This window comes from Condylura cristata, unplaced genomic scaffold, assembly GCF_000260355.1.
Source record: "Condylura cristata isolate star-nosed mole 26May11 unplaced genomic scaffold, ConCri1.0 scaffold00037, whole genome shotgun sequence".
Taxonomy (NCBI): domain Eukaryota; kingdom Metazoa; phylum Chordata; class Mammalia; order Eulipotyphla; family Talpidae; genus Condylura; species Condylura cristata.
The window spans coordinates 3,834,329-3,851,504 of record NW_004567138.1 but is presented as its reverse complement, the minus strand read 5'-3'; the positions used below and the strand labels follow the sequence as shown (position 1 = coordinate 3,851,504).

Here is a 17,176-nt window from a genome sequence, read left to right as displayed (position 1 = left end):
AAAGCTTCAAATTGTTGGAGTGATTATCAGCATAGTTCCCATTTTTGTGTTTTCTGAAAAGTCACTAAGTATGGAATGAAAGAGTATGAAGCCATTTTGGGTTTTTTACACCCACCACCTACTCTTCCCTCTCCTGTTGTTTCTGTTGCTAATTGTTTTCTCTTGGTGTTTGTTTGCTTCCGCTGGGATTTCTCTGTGATGTTCCCATAGTCTCTAGGTTACCTTAGCTATTACCAGTTTTTAGATAAGCATTACTGATAATATTTGAAAATAAAAGTTTTGTCTTTGATTTCTGTTTACCTGTAAGGTGGACTCTCAGTATCCCCCTGTTCAGAGACTCATGACCCCAAAGCCAGTGTCCATAGCAGCAAATCGAACTGTTTATTTTAAACCATCACTGACCCCATCTGGTGAATTAAGGAAGACTAATCAAAGAATAGATAAAAAGCACAGTGTGAGTATGTGTTTATTTTCACCAGTCTTTGGCTAATGATCAAAATGAATAAAAATGGTAACTACCATGTACTCTGTCATTAGAGTTTAACAGTGTAGATAATGTGTAAGGTATGCGGATTAGTACTGATTACGAACTGTTATGCCCTAAGTGACTGGCACTTTGACCAGACCCTCAATCCGTGTTTACTAGCGAACATCAGAATATACTCATTGTTTAGGTAAAATAATTTTATTAGACTTAATTTTCTTTTATTTTGCATGTGTTCAACTCTCTGAAAATAAGTTTCAGACACATGTCTGTTCACCCCTAGCTACTTTTGACATGCAGTTCTGTCTATATTATGTAAAGAAAATTACTGTAAAGTCCTTCTAATCAGTGTCCTGTTCATGTTTATTGCTTATTTGAACTAGAATTCAAACAAGTTTTACTCAATGCTTTTGGTTTTCTCTCTGGAGTTTCAAACCTTCACTTACCATATTGTTTTGTCTTTAACTGCTTTGAGATACACTCATGCTCTACCATTCATCTACTTCAATAGTATATTCAGAGACATTCACCCACTACCACAGTCATTTTTAGAACATTTCCATAACTTTTCCCTTGATCTCCTTGAAAAATTACATATCATTAATAGTCACTGACCACTCCTACCCTTTTGGCAAACACTGATCTGTGTCTTTAAATTTATCTTGCCATATACATATGGACTCTTAAATATGAGATCCTTTGTGACTGGCTTATTTATTTCATTTAGCAATGTTTTCAAAGTTTGTCCAAATTACATAGCATATTTGAGCATTTCTTTTTATGACTGAATATTTTGTTGTTTTGAATATAGTAGCTGTTTGTTGATTCATTTATCAGATTGGGTTGTTTTCACTTTTGGCTGTAATGAAACTTTTGTGTAGAATTTTTGGGTGGACATAAAAGATTGCTGGGCACATTGGTTTTTGAAGAGACCAGGCAAATTGTCTTTTCAAATGTCTTATATTCTTAGTATCTTCATTTCTTGTGTCATATAAGTACATTTTTGTATTTACATGGCATAATATTTGTACCTTTACTTATATTTAGTCTCTTCCAAGTTTCACAACAACCCAATTTCTAAGAAATTTTGAAACTGAAATTGAAAGAGTGTACCCATCATTCTTTTATCTTTAGTGACCAGTAATTGACATTTTGTAATATTTATAAAAAATTAGAAGCTATTTTGATCATAATTCTGGACTTAGATTTACAAGAAAAAATTTAAGAACTTTACTACCATTGCTTTATCTTTTCCCTGTGTTTTCTATAAAAAAGGTATTTCTTACATAACTTCAGAACAGTTGGTACATGCTGTTCTGTTTGTTTAGATATTGTCACTTGTCCACAAAGAAAAACAGAAAAGCCAAGATCCATGTTTTACATTTAGTTGTCGTGTTTAGTGTTAGCATCATTAGTGCTTTTTGTGCCATCTATTATTTTTAGATTGCCAAATGATGATTTGATTTTTCCAATTCTACTTTTTCTTCTGTATGTATTAGTTCTCTGTGGTAGGAGAGACTTTCTTTTCTTTGTTTATTTACTTATGTGTTTATTTTTTCAAGTCTGCTTGAATTCATACATTCGTTAGATTACAATCCTTGTATTAGTATTTGATTCTCAGACTGTCCTTTTTAACCCTCTTAACTGGCTATTGTGGCTTTTTAAAATCATTTAAAAAAATATTTAGTTGCTTTTGATAATATGAAATAATCCAGGCTCATCCTGGAAATGTCTCCTCCCATCCCTGGTAGAACTCAACTCTTTATCCAGGGATTCCTGATTGTTTTGAATAGAGGAATTTAAGCTACAGAGAATCGTGTCAAAAGAAATAGCCTTATAGATGTCCATGTATATTTAATAGGTTATATTAATGATAGGTAACTTTCTGGTTAGTAAATCTATTGACTTTATATGAAAGTCTGTTTTGTTTCAAAGACTGTTGTGCTCAGTGACATTTATTTAATCCCACTTGAAACTCTTGGGTACCATTCAAAATGCAGAGAATATGTTGCAAATTTTAGGATTCATTAACTAATAGCCATCAAATTCCTGATACTATTAAAATTCATAGATAAAAAGGATAGTAAGGATAAAAAGGAAATTAAAACCAAAAAAAGCATGTAAATGTGGTATGTTTATTTTTCTAGACTGGATATGAAAACAATATGCAAAATCGAGAACAAAGAGAAAGGTAATGTCATCTCTATAGCTAAACTTTGTTTAATTTGTAAAGCTTATATTTGATTTTACATATGTGTTTTTAAAGATTAAGAAAGTTTACATATATAAAATTTGTCAACTTGTAAAATCACATTTAGCTGTATATTTATTTTCTTGTTGGCAATTCTGGTTTTTAGGTATTCAGTTATTTAATAAATTATGGACCAGTTTAGTACATTATTCATTTTACTTTTCTTTTTCTTTGCCTAGTGGCTATTATCCAAATTTCAGTATGTCTGCAGCCAATGGCTTATCTTCTGGAGTAGGTAGTGGAGGTGGCAAGATGAGAAGAGAGAGAACACACTTTGTTGCATCTAAACCTCCAGAAGAAGAGGTAGGATTGTATGCTTGAGTACTCTTGAATTTTATTAGGCTCTTTTATGTGGTGGTGGTGGTGGTGGTGGTGAGGGTGAGGGAAGAACTTGGAAGGGAGATGGGTGGGTGGGATTTCGGGATACCTAATATAAGAATAAGCTCTGTGTGTGTTAAACTACCACATTTTCCAAATTACTTTCACTGTGACAACATGGGCAACAGAAAACCTAACCTTACATTTTACAGGGATCATTACAAAGCCGTTCTTCAAGTAAGAGTTGAGATTGAAATTGACATCAGAATTTGCTGCATAACCAGGTTTTGTCCATACCTGAAACTTAATTAAATGGGTTAATACTCTATGTATGCTTCTCACTTATCTCTTTCTTTTTGAGAAATTTATCAGTGTTAAGAAATTTGTCAGTGTTGTAAAAGGTCATTTAATTTTAGTTATATGTTTATGCAGTATACAGTAGATACAGTATAATTTACACACTCCATTCTGCAGGTTACATGTGGGTTGATTTCTAGTGCATGGTATGGTAAGATGAATATTTATGCACTTCTTCCTTGGCACTGAAGCAGTATTTCCTTTAGGTTGTAGATCTGGCACTGGGATTGTTGGGTTAGAGGGGATGGTACACTTCTTCAGTGTAGTAGAGGTTGCCTTACTGCTTTTCAAGGTAGTTTTTACAGTTTAACTCTTCCACATGACAGTAAGTAGGTCTGCTTTTCCCCCCGTTCATACCAGTGCTTGATTTTGTTTTAAAATTTTTTGCCAGTGTGATGAATGAAGTGGTATGCTGCTGGAATTTTATTTTGCATGTCCATGATTTTGACAAAGACATCTTTTTTTGAGTGTTTTTACTGTTTGGGTTTTCTATTCCATTATTTGTGCTTTTATTGATTATTTCTTTGGTTAGGAAGAGTTCGTTATATATTGTGACTATGAAAGTTTAGAAAAGGTACTAATTAAGTATTAAGTTAACACATCTTACAGTTTGCTTGATTTGTTCTCTAGCAGGTTTAACATGAACACAGGTTTTGCTTCACTCTTTTTAGAAGTGAATTTCAAACTAGTTGGGTTATTTAAGTTTTGATATATAGTGTTTTCATTTACCAGTTGTTTCAAATTAAAGTTTCATTTGTGACTTCACTGACCTGCGTTTTCTAGGAATATATTTTTAGGTATTTGCAGAGAAGGTCTATAAGAATTTCTGTTGACTGTGAAAAGGTTACTGAAATGGTATTATTAGTGTTTATTTTCTTCATAATGCTATTTTGCTTTGAAGCCTTGTTTAGGGTGGGAGGATCTTTCTCAGTTATATTTTTTGCCTTCCCTTTATGGATTTAGTAGTTTTGTCGTCATGCTTTTCTGACTCATAGAATCATGACTTTGGCAGTTTTTATTTTGTGCTCTGTAACCTGGTTTATTGGGATATTTGAGACTGTTTGAGGAATCTTTGCCTTGGTTATTGAGATTCCTGTAGCTTCTACTTACTGCTCTGTTGAAGTGTTGTGAGAGGAGGGGCTATATTAGTATATCATCTTGAATGAAGTAGTCTTAAATGCCATTGATCATAGAATATATGATGCTACAGTTTTCTTAGCTAGCCAACTTTTTTCTCATTGAAGTTGTTAGTTTATTACATTTCAGAAATACATTTTTATTATATACAGTGTTACTTTTAAGAAGTTTGTTTTTTTATGAAAAGGGAATTTTATCTGATTGTTAAAAAGTTTTATATAGTTCTCAGTAAAATTTGTGACACTGTCTCTTTAAAGTTTATCCCTATATGAGGAGAACAATAACCTGGCTTATGTTTGTTAGATGACAGGTTTGTGAATTTTGCTTATTTCCCTTTCGTGTCATTTTTTTTTTTAAGATGCATTTTGTAAGATTGTTAGCTGAAGGCAAGATAAAATCTGAAGCTTACTTTAGCTGTCTTATAGGTACATCCTTAGTATATAATTTTCATACTTGATTGTTGAGAGGTTTGGGGAGGGGTTTTAAATTTTACTTAATTATGTCTGCCCATATTACCTTTGAAAAGTAAACTGAAGAGTTGTGAAACTCTTCCCCCACTCCCAGATCTTCCTGTCACCTCCTGCCTCTGGACCCCCTCTCTTCATTCCATCCAACTGTCAACTGCCGATTTTTGTATCCCAGAATGCCTCATCTAACTCTTCTGTCCCTATGCTCTGTTTCACACTGGAGTTACAGTCTCCACATTGCTGAGGGAAGAAGTACCAGTGAGTGACTGCCCCACAGTTTATGCCAATCCTGTGCTTTTTAAAATAATGATAGAATGGGTTTGGATTGATAACTTCCCTTATTTTATTTTGGATTTCAGATATATTTAGACCACTAGTTTGTTGATTCAGTAATAGTTAAAAGGAATTTTGATAAAAGATTGAAGATTCATTATTGTGGATATTTTAATGGATTTTTTAAAAAGGTCAGATGGAAGGAACTTTGAATGGATGTAAAGAAATTATCCTAATTTTAGATACCATTTCTACTTAAGGTAGGATTGGTGTATTTTGACTAAACATTCAGCTTATAAGAACTTTGCATTGAAAATAACCCATTTTTCAAATGAATGTGTTTTAGTTTCCCCCTTATTTCTTGGATCACAAAATTTGTAAGGAGTCTATGTTACTCATCAAATATTGCTATTTTGTTTCTGTCATATTAGTGTGGGTTTTGTATGTCACTGATAAACTTGATTTTATCCAAAAGGTGGAGAAGTGATTAAAAAAAAAAATCTTACTGATAAAAATAAAATTGAATTTGGGGGAGATACAATTTCTTAATTTCCCTGCCTGTTTCCTCATAACACTAGTGTCTACCTCATGTGAGATGGATGATCCATGTAAGGTATTACAAAGATAATATGTACTAAGTCACATATTGATATCATGTGTTCAACTTGATGTCTTATTTTAGCAGAATTCTTGGCTGTCTTCCACATTTGTGGGACTCATTTCTGATTACATCTAAATTTTGAATAGGAACCCAGATTTAGAATTGGATTAAGATCATCAATTACATAGAGAAATCACTATGGCCAAATACGGTTAATGAGTTAGTCTGACACATATTTTACATTCCCATCAGTAGTATATAAAGATTGCTCTTTACATCCTTGCCAGTAATTGTTAGCATTCTTTTTTGATGTAAACCATTTTCATAGGTAACATGGTATTGGTTTTTTGATTTGTATTTCACAAGAAATACTGATGAACACTTTTTAAAAATATGTATTTGTTGGTTATCTTTGTATCCTCTATGGAAAATTGTTTTTTCAAAAGGTTTACTGCTTGTTAAATGTGTGTCTTGTTTTTTCTTTTTTTTTTGTTACTTATTTGTATGGTGCTTTATATACTTTGGATATTAACCCATTATCAGATGTGTGATGTGCAAATATTTTTGTTCAATTAAGTAGGCTGCCCTTTTTATTTTTCCCCCCTTAAAGACTTATCTATGCATACAAGAGCTGGGGTACAGGCCAGAGGCGCAGAGTAAGTGAGCGGATTCATGAGAGACAGAGTGGGGAGCAGAACAGACAGAGCTACTGAAATAAACTGCTGCAGGGAGCAATGGCGAGACAGGAGGGGTCTGCTGTGCCTGTGGGTCAGCTCCCTGGCTCAGGATTAAACTCCTGCTGTAGTGGCTGCTGGTAGTTTGATAGTGCTGAGACTTAACTCCTAGTAGGCCCTGCCTTTTTAATCTGCTATTTTCTTTTGCAGTGCAAAAGCCTTTTTGCTTGATGTCGACCCAATTGTTGATGTTTGCTTTCGTTTTCCTTGCTTGAAATCAAGAGAATAATTTTTCCTGTGTGCTCACATAGTCTCCATTTAGTAAGTCATTTCACTTCATGTTGAAGAACTTGAAGAACATTTTATAAAACCTGAAGCAGGTTTTATGACAACCGATTCTTGCGTTTTTTTCTCTGAAATCTTCTTTTCCCTTTCTGTTTTGGTGTATGGGGTCAACTTCACTGATTTAAAATTTGTGTAGATGAACTACATCCATTTAAAGTATTCAAGTGGGGGCCCTCCCTGGTGGCACAGTTAAGTTAAAGCGCAGCACAACAAAGGTAGCGTGGCCACCTCAGCACAATTTCGACCCCAGCCCTGGAGGTGACCCACGTGGTGCGGCAGGCTTCTCCTAACCTGCCCACTGCTCCCCTCAGCAGTGTATTTCGTCACTCTACATTTTCTGCTCCCCTCTCTGTCTCTGGTGAATCCTCACACTGCCCCCGCACCTCTGGCCTGTGTTCCAGTTCTGTATGCATAAGTAAATAACTTTTTAAAAAATATTCAAATTGTACAGTTGACAGTGAACTTACCTGAACTGAGACTATTCCTGTGGTGGGCAACAACTAAAACTGTCGTTTTAGTTGGCAGCTTGGTCTCTCTGCTATGTGCCCCTGAACTCTGATAGGTAAGCCAGAGAGTTAGGTATAGGAGCTCTGTTGCTCTTCGTTGTTCCTCTGGTCACCTATCTGATTTCTAAACTGACATATTTTGTAATTTTTTTCTTTGAATTTTACTATCCATTGTCATCATTTCACAGAGAGAGTTTAGGCAGTCTACTCAGTGCCCTTCCCTTTTCCCAGTATCTTCTCCCCTTCCATTTCTGCTTAATTTTGGTTGCTTATCTTTGTTTTCAAGTGTTTTAATATTTTGTCCAAAGTTTGTAATTGTTAATGTGTCAGCATTGTTGAGGTAACAAATTATTTTACCATTAGCAGAAGTGGGACTCTGTTTGTTTTGGATCTGGGTCACTTGAGACCACAGTGATCTTCACTATATTGGGTTTAAAATCCAAGGCAGTTAACTAGATTCTTCAGAACTGACATTTATTAAATGCTCGTTTTACAGTCATTTTTATTCATTTGATTCAAGAATCCCTCCCACATTGTTAACATGATGCTGTCTCATTCTGAATTTACCTATAAATGTATCAGTTGTACTTGAAAAGAAGTAGAGACAAAAGAATGATATGAAAGATGACTTATATTATTATAAAATATGTTGTATTCTAGGAAATGGAAGTACCAGTATTACCGAAAATTTCTCTACCCATCACCAGTTCTGCACTGCCTACCTTCAATTTTAGTTCCTCTGTGATTACAACTTCTTCATCACCTGTCAGTCCTTCACAATCATTAACAAACAAGGTATGTAAGCATTGTTCTTATTCTATATTCTAAAGGCTAATAATTCTGTTTCAAGGAGTGGTTTTTTCCTATGGAAAATAATAGTAAGCCAGAGTAAAAATAGGAAAATGGAAACATTGATTTATTTATTTGTCCTTTCATGTGCATTATAGTGGGAGGTTTTTTTCAATTCTTAAGCAGTAAGCTAGAGAAAAATTGGTAATTTTGTTTCTAAACAACTCCTAATTAAGATAATTTTGGGTGAGGGTATAAATAAATTTATGTGTTTATTTCTCAAGAGTAACATTTTTCATGCGCTGCTGAGATTTTTATCCTTTTTCCTGGCTTTTACCTTATGAACATACTCCATATTCTTTGTGGATGTTATTTTTACTTTTTAGACAAATAGCCACTTGTAAGATAGTGTATACTCCTAAGGAAAAAACAGATTTTTATAGTAGTATAGCTGAGTATTTTTCAGAAGTTAAAAAATGATTTTTAAATATAGAGGGAAAAATTGCTTTTATTTCTTTGGAATAACTTAAATTTATTAAGAATTTCTTTTTCTAAAAATGTTTTATATGATTTAATAATTTGGAAAACCAGGTACAGATGACCTCTCCAAACAGCACTGGCAGCCCCATGTTTAGATTTTCATCTCCAATTGTAAAGTCCACTGAGGCAGATGTACTACCTCCATCATCTGTAAGTAGCAGCAAGGAATACTTCATACTTACTGGGTTTCAAAGGCATACTATTATCAAATGCAAGATGCCAGTGGTAATAAATACCAGTATTTGTCTTCAGACTAAAAAACTTACCAGTGTACAGAATCTTAAAGGAATGAGAACCTATGCCTTTTTTCACTGTGTGGACATACAGCATTTGCATTTGCTCATCTGTTGTTTGGTAGTTAAGATGCGTATATCTTAATATCTTTAATACGTTTCCCTTTATCCTCTAAGAAAATGGACATTCCTTTACAAACTCAGAATACTATTACTCTACCCAAGACATTAACATGATATAGCAATAGCATAACACATATTCAGGTTTCTCATCAGTATCATACTAGCCTTTAATTGCTCTTTTTCTCTTCATAGATCCAGCTAAAGTTGGGACTCACTAAGTTAAAATCATACTGCGCTCAGTGTGCTTGTTGAATTGTCTTTATTCTAGAAAATTTTCGCTTTTTATGTCTTACATATTTGTTTCTTCATAATTAAATATTTTAGATAAGAATAACATAAGTTTAGTATTCAGGTTGCCCCATCTATATTTGGCACATGTATATCACTTTACCTTGTACCGTAGTTTTTCCTGCGTCCTTAATTTCTGTCACAACTAGATAGTTAAGATCACTTTGTAATTTCCTCATACATGCCTGGACCCAAAAATCCATTCATTGTCCAAAAAAGCCCTTGACTTTTTAATTAGAAAATGACATTTAGACTACCAGAACCTGGCATTAGGAACACAATATTACTTTACTTACTGCTTTGAAAGGAAACAGCACCTAAGCAACAAAAATACTTTTAAACTAGGACACCATTTATTAGGAGAAGCACTGTAGTTCAGAGATCATAAAATAATGAAAACAGCAAATCTTACAAACATTGGTGTGTGTGTGTGTTTTGGTTTTTTTTTTGCATGCAGTTAAAAATGGCCTATGATATTTTGTTTAAAACTAAACTGACACTTTAAAGGAGATACTTTTCTCTTTACAGATTGGATTTACATTTAGTGTGCCTGTTGCAAAAACAGCAGAGCTTTCTGGCTCCAGTAGTATTTCAGAACCAACTACAAGTAGTTTGCGTAAGTAAAACTTTCTCAGAAATATTTAACATAAAAATAGTTACATACCTTTGTACTTTAAAATTTATCTTTCACCATTGGCATTTCATTTGAATGAAATTAGTTTTGACTAGCAAAGAGGAGCTAATACCAACCTTTTGCAATGCTTTTAGTAATAATTTTCAAAGATACTTAGATGAGTGATCTTTAGTTGACACAGTTCTTGTTACTGATATGCAGTTGACAGAAATCATTAATTTCAAAGGATGTTTCAGTGGTGTTTAAGACAGAAACAGTTTTGTGCAGTTACCACCTTTATGTAATTCCAAAACATTTTTTACCACTCCCCAAAAGGAAACTTGTAAATGTTTAACAATGATTCATTTCCCCCAGCCCCTGGGAACCATCCCTAGACCTGTTTCTATGCATATTTCTATCTATCCTGGAATTAAACAGTATATTTTGCATCTTGCTGCTTTTATTACTGCTTTCAAGGTTTATTTATATTGTGTGTGTATCAATACTTATTTTATGGTTGAGTAATGTTCTATTATGTCACTATACTGTAATTTATTTGTTCGTCATTCATTGATGAACATTTTGGCTGTTTGCACCTTCTGGCTGTTGTCAGAGTGTGTGTGTGTGTGTGTGTGTGTGTGTGTGTGTGTGTGTGTGTGTGTGTGTGTGTGTGTGTGTGTGTTTGGATGCTGGTTTCAGTGCTTCGGGGTATATAGCTAGGAATGGACTTGATGGGGCAGAGTTGAAACTTTCTCCCCTGCTGACTCATGTTAGATTCCCACCAACAGGGTCTGAGGATTTTAATTTTAGTATTTTTACTTCACTTAGCATTTTTCATTTTTTGGGTCATAAACATACTCATGTGGGTGTAAAGTTATGCTTGGTTGTAGTTTTGATTTGAATTTCCTTAATGACTAAATAGTGTTCTTCTCACATGCTCCTTGGCCCTTTGTATATCTTCTTTGGAGAAATGTGTGTTCAAATCCTTTGCTCATTTTTAGATTTATTTTTTTTTTCTGTTGTTGCTGAGACATAAGCATTCGTTCTCAAGTATTTAAAACTTTTTTATTATTTGTTATGATCTGTGGTCAGTGGCCTTTGATATTACTTTTATTTGTTTTGGAATGAGACAGGTTGTGCCCCTCTATAATAAGGCAAACACTAAATGTTCTTTTGTGTTCTTTCTGTTATATCCACTGGTCATGCCTTTCCTTGGGCCTACCTATTACCTGAGACACAACAGTATTGAAGTTAGGTCAGTATAGATTAACCCTCTAATGTGTTTAAGTGTTATGCATCTCATCACCTTAAATCAAAAGCTAGAAATGATAAACTTACAGTGGAAGGCCTGTTGAAAACCTCAATAGGCCAAAAGTTAGATTTTTATTATCAAACAGGTAAGTTATGAATGCAGAGAAATGTGCAGAGGAAAAGTTCTTGAAGGGTTTTAAAATCACTACTCCATTGAGCCACATGAGTGATAAGATGTTCCAGTGTTATTTTTGCTGATCTGAAGAAAGTGTTAGTGGTCTAGGTCAAACCAGCCACAGTAATACCTGAAGCCAAAGTCTAATGCAGAAGGTCCAAACTCTCTTTAATTCTGTGAAGGATTAGAGAGCTAAGGAAGCCGCAGAGGAAAAAAATCGAAGCTACCCATGGTTGATTCATGAAGTTAAAGGAAACATGCTGTATCCATGACATAAATTTGCAAGGCGAAGCAGCAAGTTATGTAGAAGCTCTGTTTATGTAGAAGCTCTGTTAATTGTTAAGATAATTGATGAAGGTGGCTGTACCAAACAATGGATCACTGGTCATTAACAGCCATGACTACTCTTCAGATACATTAGATACCAACAGTCAAAATCTTACGGATTTTTCACTTGCCTTTATCTATAGCTGTGCTTTTTAGAATAATAGTTTTTTGTAATTTATGTAACCAATCTCTCATTATTGAGCACCCATCATCTTAGTTTTTATTATTATAACTGAAATATAGTTAATCACAATTTATCTCTGGAAATGAAAAAACGAGCTCAGTGAATGAGGTACTTATTTTTTATTATAAGTTTATTTTTACATCATTTTGTACCTTTTCCCATTTCAGTTGTAATTCCTTGTGGGCTTCTTATCATCAGTTCACCCATGTGTCATCACCATAGTCCACTGCACTTCTCCGCCCCGCCCCCCCATTTTTGATCCCATTCCTCACTCCACCCCTGTAAAATGTCTCTGGTATATAGTTGTTCATTATTATTTCCCCCCCCCCCCCATGTCCTTTATGCTCCTGCTATGAGTGAAACCATCTGTTTCTTTCTGGCTTATTTCACGCTAAGCATGATCCCTCCAGTTCCATCCATGTGGCTGCAAAAGGCATGAGTTTATCATTTTTGATCACCAAATAATACTCCATTGTGTTTATGTACCAGATCTTTTAATCCAGTCATCTATTTTTGGGCATTTGGGTTGTTTCCATGTCCTTCCAGTTATAAATAAGGCAGCAGTAAACATGGGGGTGCAGATGTCTTTTGAATCAGTGTTTTTGTGTCTTTTGGGTAGATACCTAGGAGGGGGATTGCTGGGTCATATGGAAGTTCCATTTTTAGCAATTTGAGGAACCTCCAAACAGTTTTCCATAGTGGTTGTACTAGTTTGCATTCCCACCAGCAGTGCAGGAGAGTTCCTTTTTCTCTACATCCTCGCCAGCATTTGTTGTTGCTAGTTGTTTGCAGATGTGCCATTCTCACTGGGGTGAGGTGGTATCTCATTGTGGCTTTAATTTGCATATCCTGAATAAGAGGTATTTTTAAAGTCAGTATTATAATTTGCCGTGTAATCAAATACATTATTTCATGCAGCATATGAATTTGCCTCAGTTGCCACATTCTTCTTACATGTTTACCTAATTTTCTTGATTACCAATAAGTTCACTAGGTAACAGTTGTAATTTATAGTTTTTGTCCTTTTGGAAAAAAGGGAAAGTACAATATGGGCAATGGTATTTTTACTTCCTTTTAATGGCAGATTAAACCCTATTATTTGTTATTTTCATTATCTTTGTTTTACAAGTAAATTTTTATGATATTTTAGATGTTATCCAAATTGACTTTGAAAGATCTTAATTAAAACATTTAACTCCAGTTCAATGCTTTCTGATGGCATATTACTTTACAATTAAAAAAAATTATAGGTCAAGATATCACTGTAGTTAACAGTGCAACCTCTAAAAAGAGTCAAGATGAAGATTGTGATGGCCCTTTTAGACCTGCAAAAATCCTCAAAGAAGGAAGTGTCTTAGACATTCTGAAAAACCCCGGTAAGATTACAGCAGCTCTTGAAATTGCCTCAAATCTGAATTATAAATTTGTGATCTTATTTTAATGTCATTTGTGTTATGCTTTAGACTTCAAACTATGAATTGTTTGTTGTGACATTAACTTTAATGTAGGGAAATTATCTTAGAAATTTTGTGTTTCTTTATGATTTACATACTTTTTATTATTAAAATGACATTTCTAAGAGACAAATGTGGAAAAATAAAATTAATTGCTTACTTAATAGAGATAGATCAATATAGTATAAAATGAATAAACCTGTTCTAATTAGATGTCTTTTTCTGGTGAGAGCATAGAATTGCCTAGTAGGTAATAATTGAAGGCAATAAATAGAAGTCCTAAGATAGGAACAAGTTTTCAGTTTGAGGATAAAGGAAGTCACAGTTCCCATGTAATCTGTACTATAAATATGTGTTTATGAAATAATCTAATAGCTGAGAAAGTTTAGATTTACCCAGCAAATGCTTTCATCTATAATTGAGTGGAGTTTCAGAATAAGGTTGATTGCTCCAACAACATTGAGAAAGATTTGGTTGTTTTGTTTTAGCGCTTTCATTTTACAGATGAGTATACTGCTTATAGGAATCTCAAGGCAACTTCATTGTAGTTATGGCAGTACTGCGGAGTGCCTGTACTAGCATTAACCAAGTAGTTGGTAATCAAATGCATGTTTTATCTTCATACAATTTAAGCTTCGCATTTATAACAATATCCCCTCCTCATCTTTTTAACTTTTTTTTTAAGAAAGGCAAAAATTTGGAGTAACTAAGTTCTTTGGAAAAACCAAACATATCTTGAGGATGAGTGCTGTTAAAGTTGTGCCAACGTTAGTGACTCAGTCATTAACAAGACAGCATGTAGTTGACTGCTGGGAAAATCTTATAGTGGAATTGTTTTGCCTTTGTGCTGATAACAATGACAAAATCTAAGCTGGTTTATTTATTGTCAGCACTAGAAAGCCTATCAGTCTTCCATCCACTTTTCTTGTAGGGCTAAACGGTAGAGAAACAGTTTATTGTGTTTGTAAAATTGGCTCAGAGTAAAGGATTGAAAGGTTGTTCTCAAAAGTAAGACTAGTCCGAGTGATGATAGTGGTTTTGGTAGCAAAGACTTTCTTCCTCCTGTCATTCTGTGGTTCTCTATGTATGACGTCAAGCCCAGTAGATATTCAACTCATTTGACATAGTACGTGAACACTGAAAGGAAAGACAGTTCAGGAAGGAAAGCTATGAAAGCATATACTATGATTCACTGCTGCAAAAGTATAGAAAAGTGAAGATGACAGTAGTATGTATCAAATTAGTAAAAATTAAAGCCTCAAATTGGTATTGGTTAAATTAGAGTAAGATTCCTGAAGGAAGAGGATCATATATGATGAACACAGAAATATCTGTAGAATATGAACTGTTGTATGTTATGTAATTAGTAGCATTGCTTAGGTGAAAAAAACACTTAAATGCAGTCCATTGGATTGTAGTGACTGCAGTAAGATAATTGTATTTTCCCCAAGTGATAATTTCAGTTAATGTTTTCATTAGAAACTTACTTTCGTTCTCTCTTCTTCCCCTCCTTCTTAGGTTTTGTATCACCGAAGACAGATTCTCAGCCTACGACGTCAAGCCCAGTAGTTTATACAAGACCAGCAATAAGTAGCTTTTCTTCTAGTGGAATTGGATTTGGAGAAAGTTTAAAAGCTGGGTCATTGTGGCAGTGTCATGTCTGTCTAGTCCAGAACAAAGTCACAGACAACAAGTGCTCAGCCTGCCAGGCGACAAAATTGCCAGCAAGAGATACTGCTAAACAGACTGGAATTGGGACACCAAATAAAAGTGGCAAACCAACTTTCTCTGCATCAGGGACAGGCTTTGGAGACAAATTTAAACCAGCAGTAGGAACTTGGGATTGTGATACCTGTTTAGTACAAAATAAACCTGAAGCGATAAAATGTGTAGCTTGTGAAACACCAAAACCTGGAACTGGTGTTAAGCGAGTCCTTACATTGCCAGTGGCTTCTGAAAGTGCTGTAACTGTGGCTACTTCGTCTTCCAGCTGCACTGTGACCACTGGAACCTTAGGATTTGGCGATAAATTTAAAAGGCCAGTGGGATCTTGGGAATGCCCAGTGTGCTGTGTTTGTAACAATGCAGAAGACAATAAATGTGTGTCCTGTATGTCTGAGAAACCAGGTAAGTTTGCAGCTATTTGGAATAATGTATGTTTTTTTACTTTAGTAGAGAATTGGAATCTTTTCTTTGTAAATCTGTCTACAACAATCTCAGTATTTTAAATGTTTGAGAACAAGCATTTCTTCTACACCTTCATTTTTCTAAATTATCTTGATTTGCTTGGGGCTCCATCAGCCTGTTTTCTTAAAATGGACAAATCATGTGCTTTCTTAGAATAGATTGTGTTATACACTGGACAGCCACTGTATATTCTCTTTGTATCCAGTTTAATTAGAAATTTCTTGACTCTAGCATCATTTCCAGAGTGACTAATCCAGGGTCTGAAAGGTCCTAAAACTAGAAAGCCTTTCTTAACTTTTATGCAGAATAAAACATTTTTTTTTTCTCAAGGTAGTAGTGAGGATGATGAGTCATTTCCAAGTCATGAAATTTTCATAAGGACATTATGCCTGCGATTGAATTTTAATGGTGCCACCTCTACCTTTATGCTATCTGCCAGAGGTATTACAATGAGAATAAATTCCTGAAGCATTAATGAAAAATTTTTAGGCAACCAAAATAATGGTATGATTTTTTTTTCCCCTCCTGTTGACATTTGAAAAGAGCTGTTGAAGATTCACATTGATTTTTTTTTTTAAAGATTTATTTATTTATGCATACAGAACTGAGGTACTGAGGTATAGGCCAGAGAGATGCGGAGGGTGAGAGAACCCAGCAGAGACAGAGTGGGGAGCAGAACAGGCAGATCGACTAAGTACACTGCTGAGGGGAGCAGCGGGCGGGTCAGGGGAGGTCTGCCAGCCATGTGGGTCACCTCCGGGGCAGGCGGGGATCGAACTCATGCGGAAGTGGCACAGCTTCTTAGTGCTGTTCTTTAACCCGCTGCGCCACCGGGGAGGGCCTCACATTGATTTTTAACTCATCTGGAAATGACTCCTTTGATTTTATAATGTCATTATATAATTATTGGTATAGATAAGTAGTCACATATATATTAAGTAAAACATGATGTGGAAGTTATTCTGTTTGCATTGCTTGAGGCTGTGTTGTTTTAAGTCTGCAATGAAATTATTTTTGCCTAGACCCTCCCATTTACCCCTTGTTGAACAGTAAGGTCAAACTGTATTTGATTCCTTCTAGACATCTCCACAAGAATAAGATTTCAGAATCTTCATTCTGAATTACCTTTCTCTTTCTATTTGGCATTTCTTTTCTTCTGAAAGAAAGAAAGAAAAGAAAGCCTTTCATGGATACAGGAAACCAAAACTAACTCTGAGTTGATGAGAGAATAAAGTCTTAGAAAGAAGATTGTTACACACAAAGCTCATGTAAATGATAGACTAATTTTTAAAAAAGATTTATTTACTTATGGGTACCCGAAGTATGAGGAGGGTAGGAGGATGCACTAGAGGTGTAATGGGGAGCAAAACAGGTGGAATGACTGAAATACACTGCTAAGGGGGGCAATGGGCGAGACAGGAGAGGTCTGCTGTCACATGAGTCACATCCTTGGCCAGGGGTCGAACTCATGCTGCAGTGGGTGCCATATCTTGATAGCGCTGGGCCACCTAGGGAGGCCCAAATGATGAATGATGATTTTAAGTAGAGGAGTGATACAGTCTCCTTTGTATTACTTTGATTTATTTTGTGATAAATTTC

The 17,176-nt window shown here is 34.9% G+C and overlaps 1 protein-coding gene across 1 annotated transcript in view; it reads left to right on the top strand.

The window, feature by feature from the left end:
- Nucleotides 1-17,176, top strand: part of NUP153 (nucleoporin 153kDa) — a 60,944-nt gene that overhangs the window by 28,403 nt on the left and 15,365 nt on the right. Inside the window, exons 9-16 of the mRNA XM_004693305.2 lie at nt 308-454; nt 2,632-2,675; nt 2,915-3,038; nt 8,074-8,208; nt 8,794-8,892; nt 9,915-10,002; nt 13,187-13,312; nt 14,909-15,517. Coding sequence (XP_004693362.1) covers nt 308-454; nt 2,632-2,675; nt 2,915-3,038; nt 8,074-8,208; nt 8,794-8,892; nt 9,915-10,002; nt 13,187-13,312; nt 14,909-15,517 — 1,372 coding nt within the window. The remainder of the gene's footprint in view (nt 1-307; nt 455-2,631; nt 2,676-2,914; nt 3,039-8,073; nt 8,209-8,793; nt 8,893-9,914; nt 10,003-13,186; nt 13,313-14,908; nt 15,518-17,176) is intronic.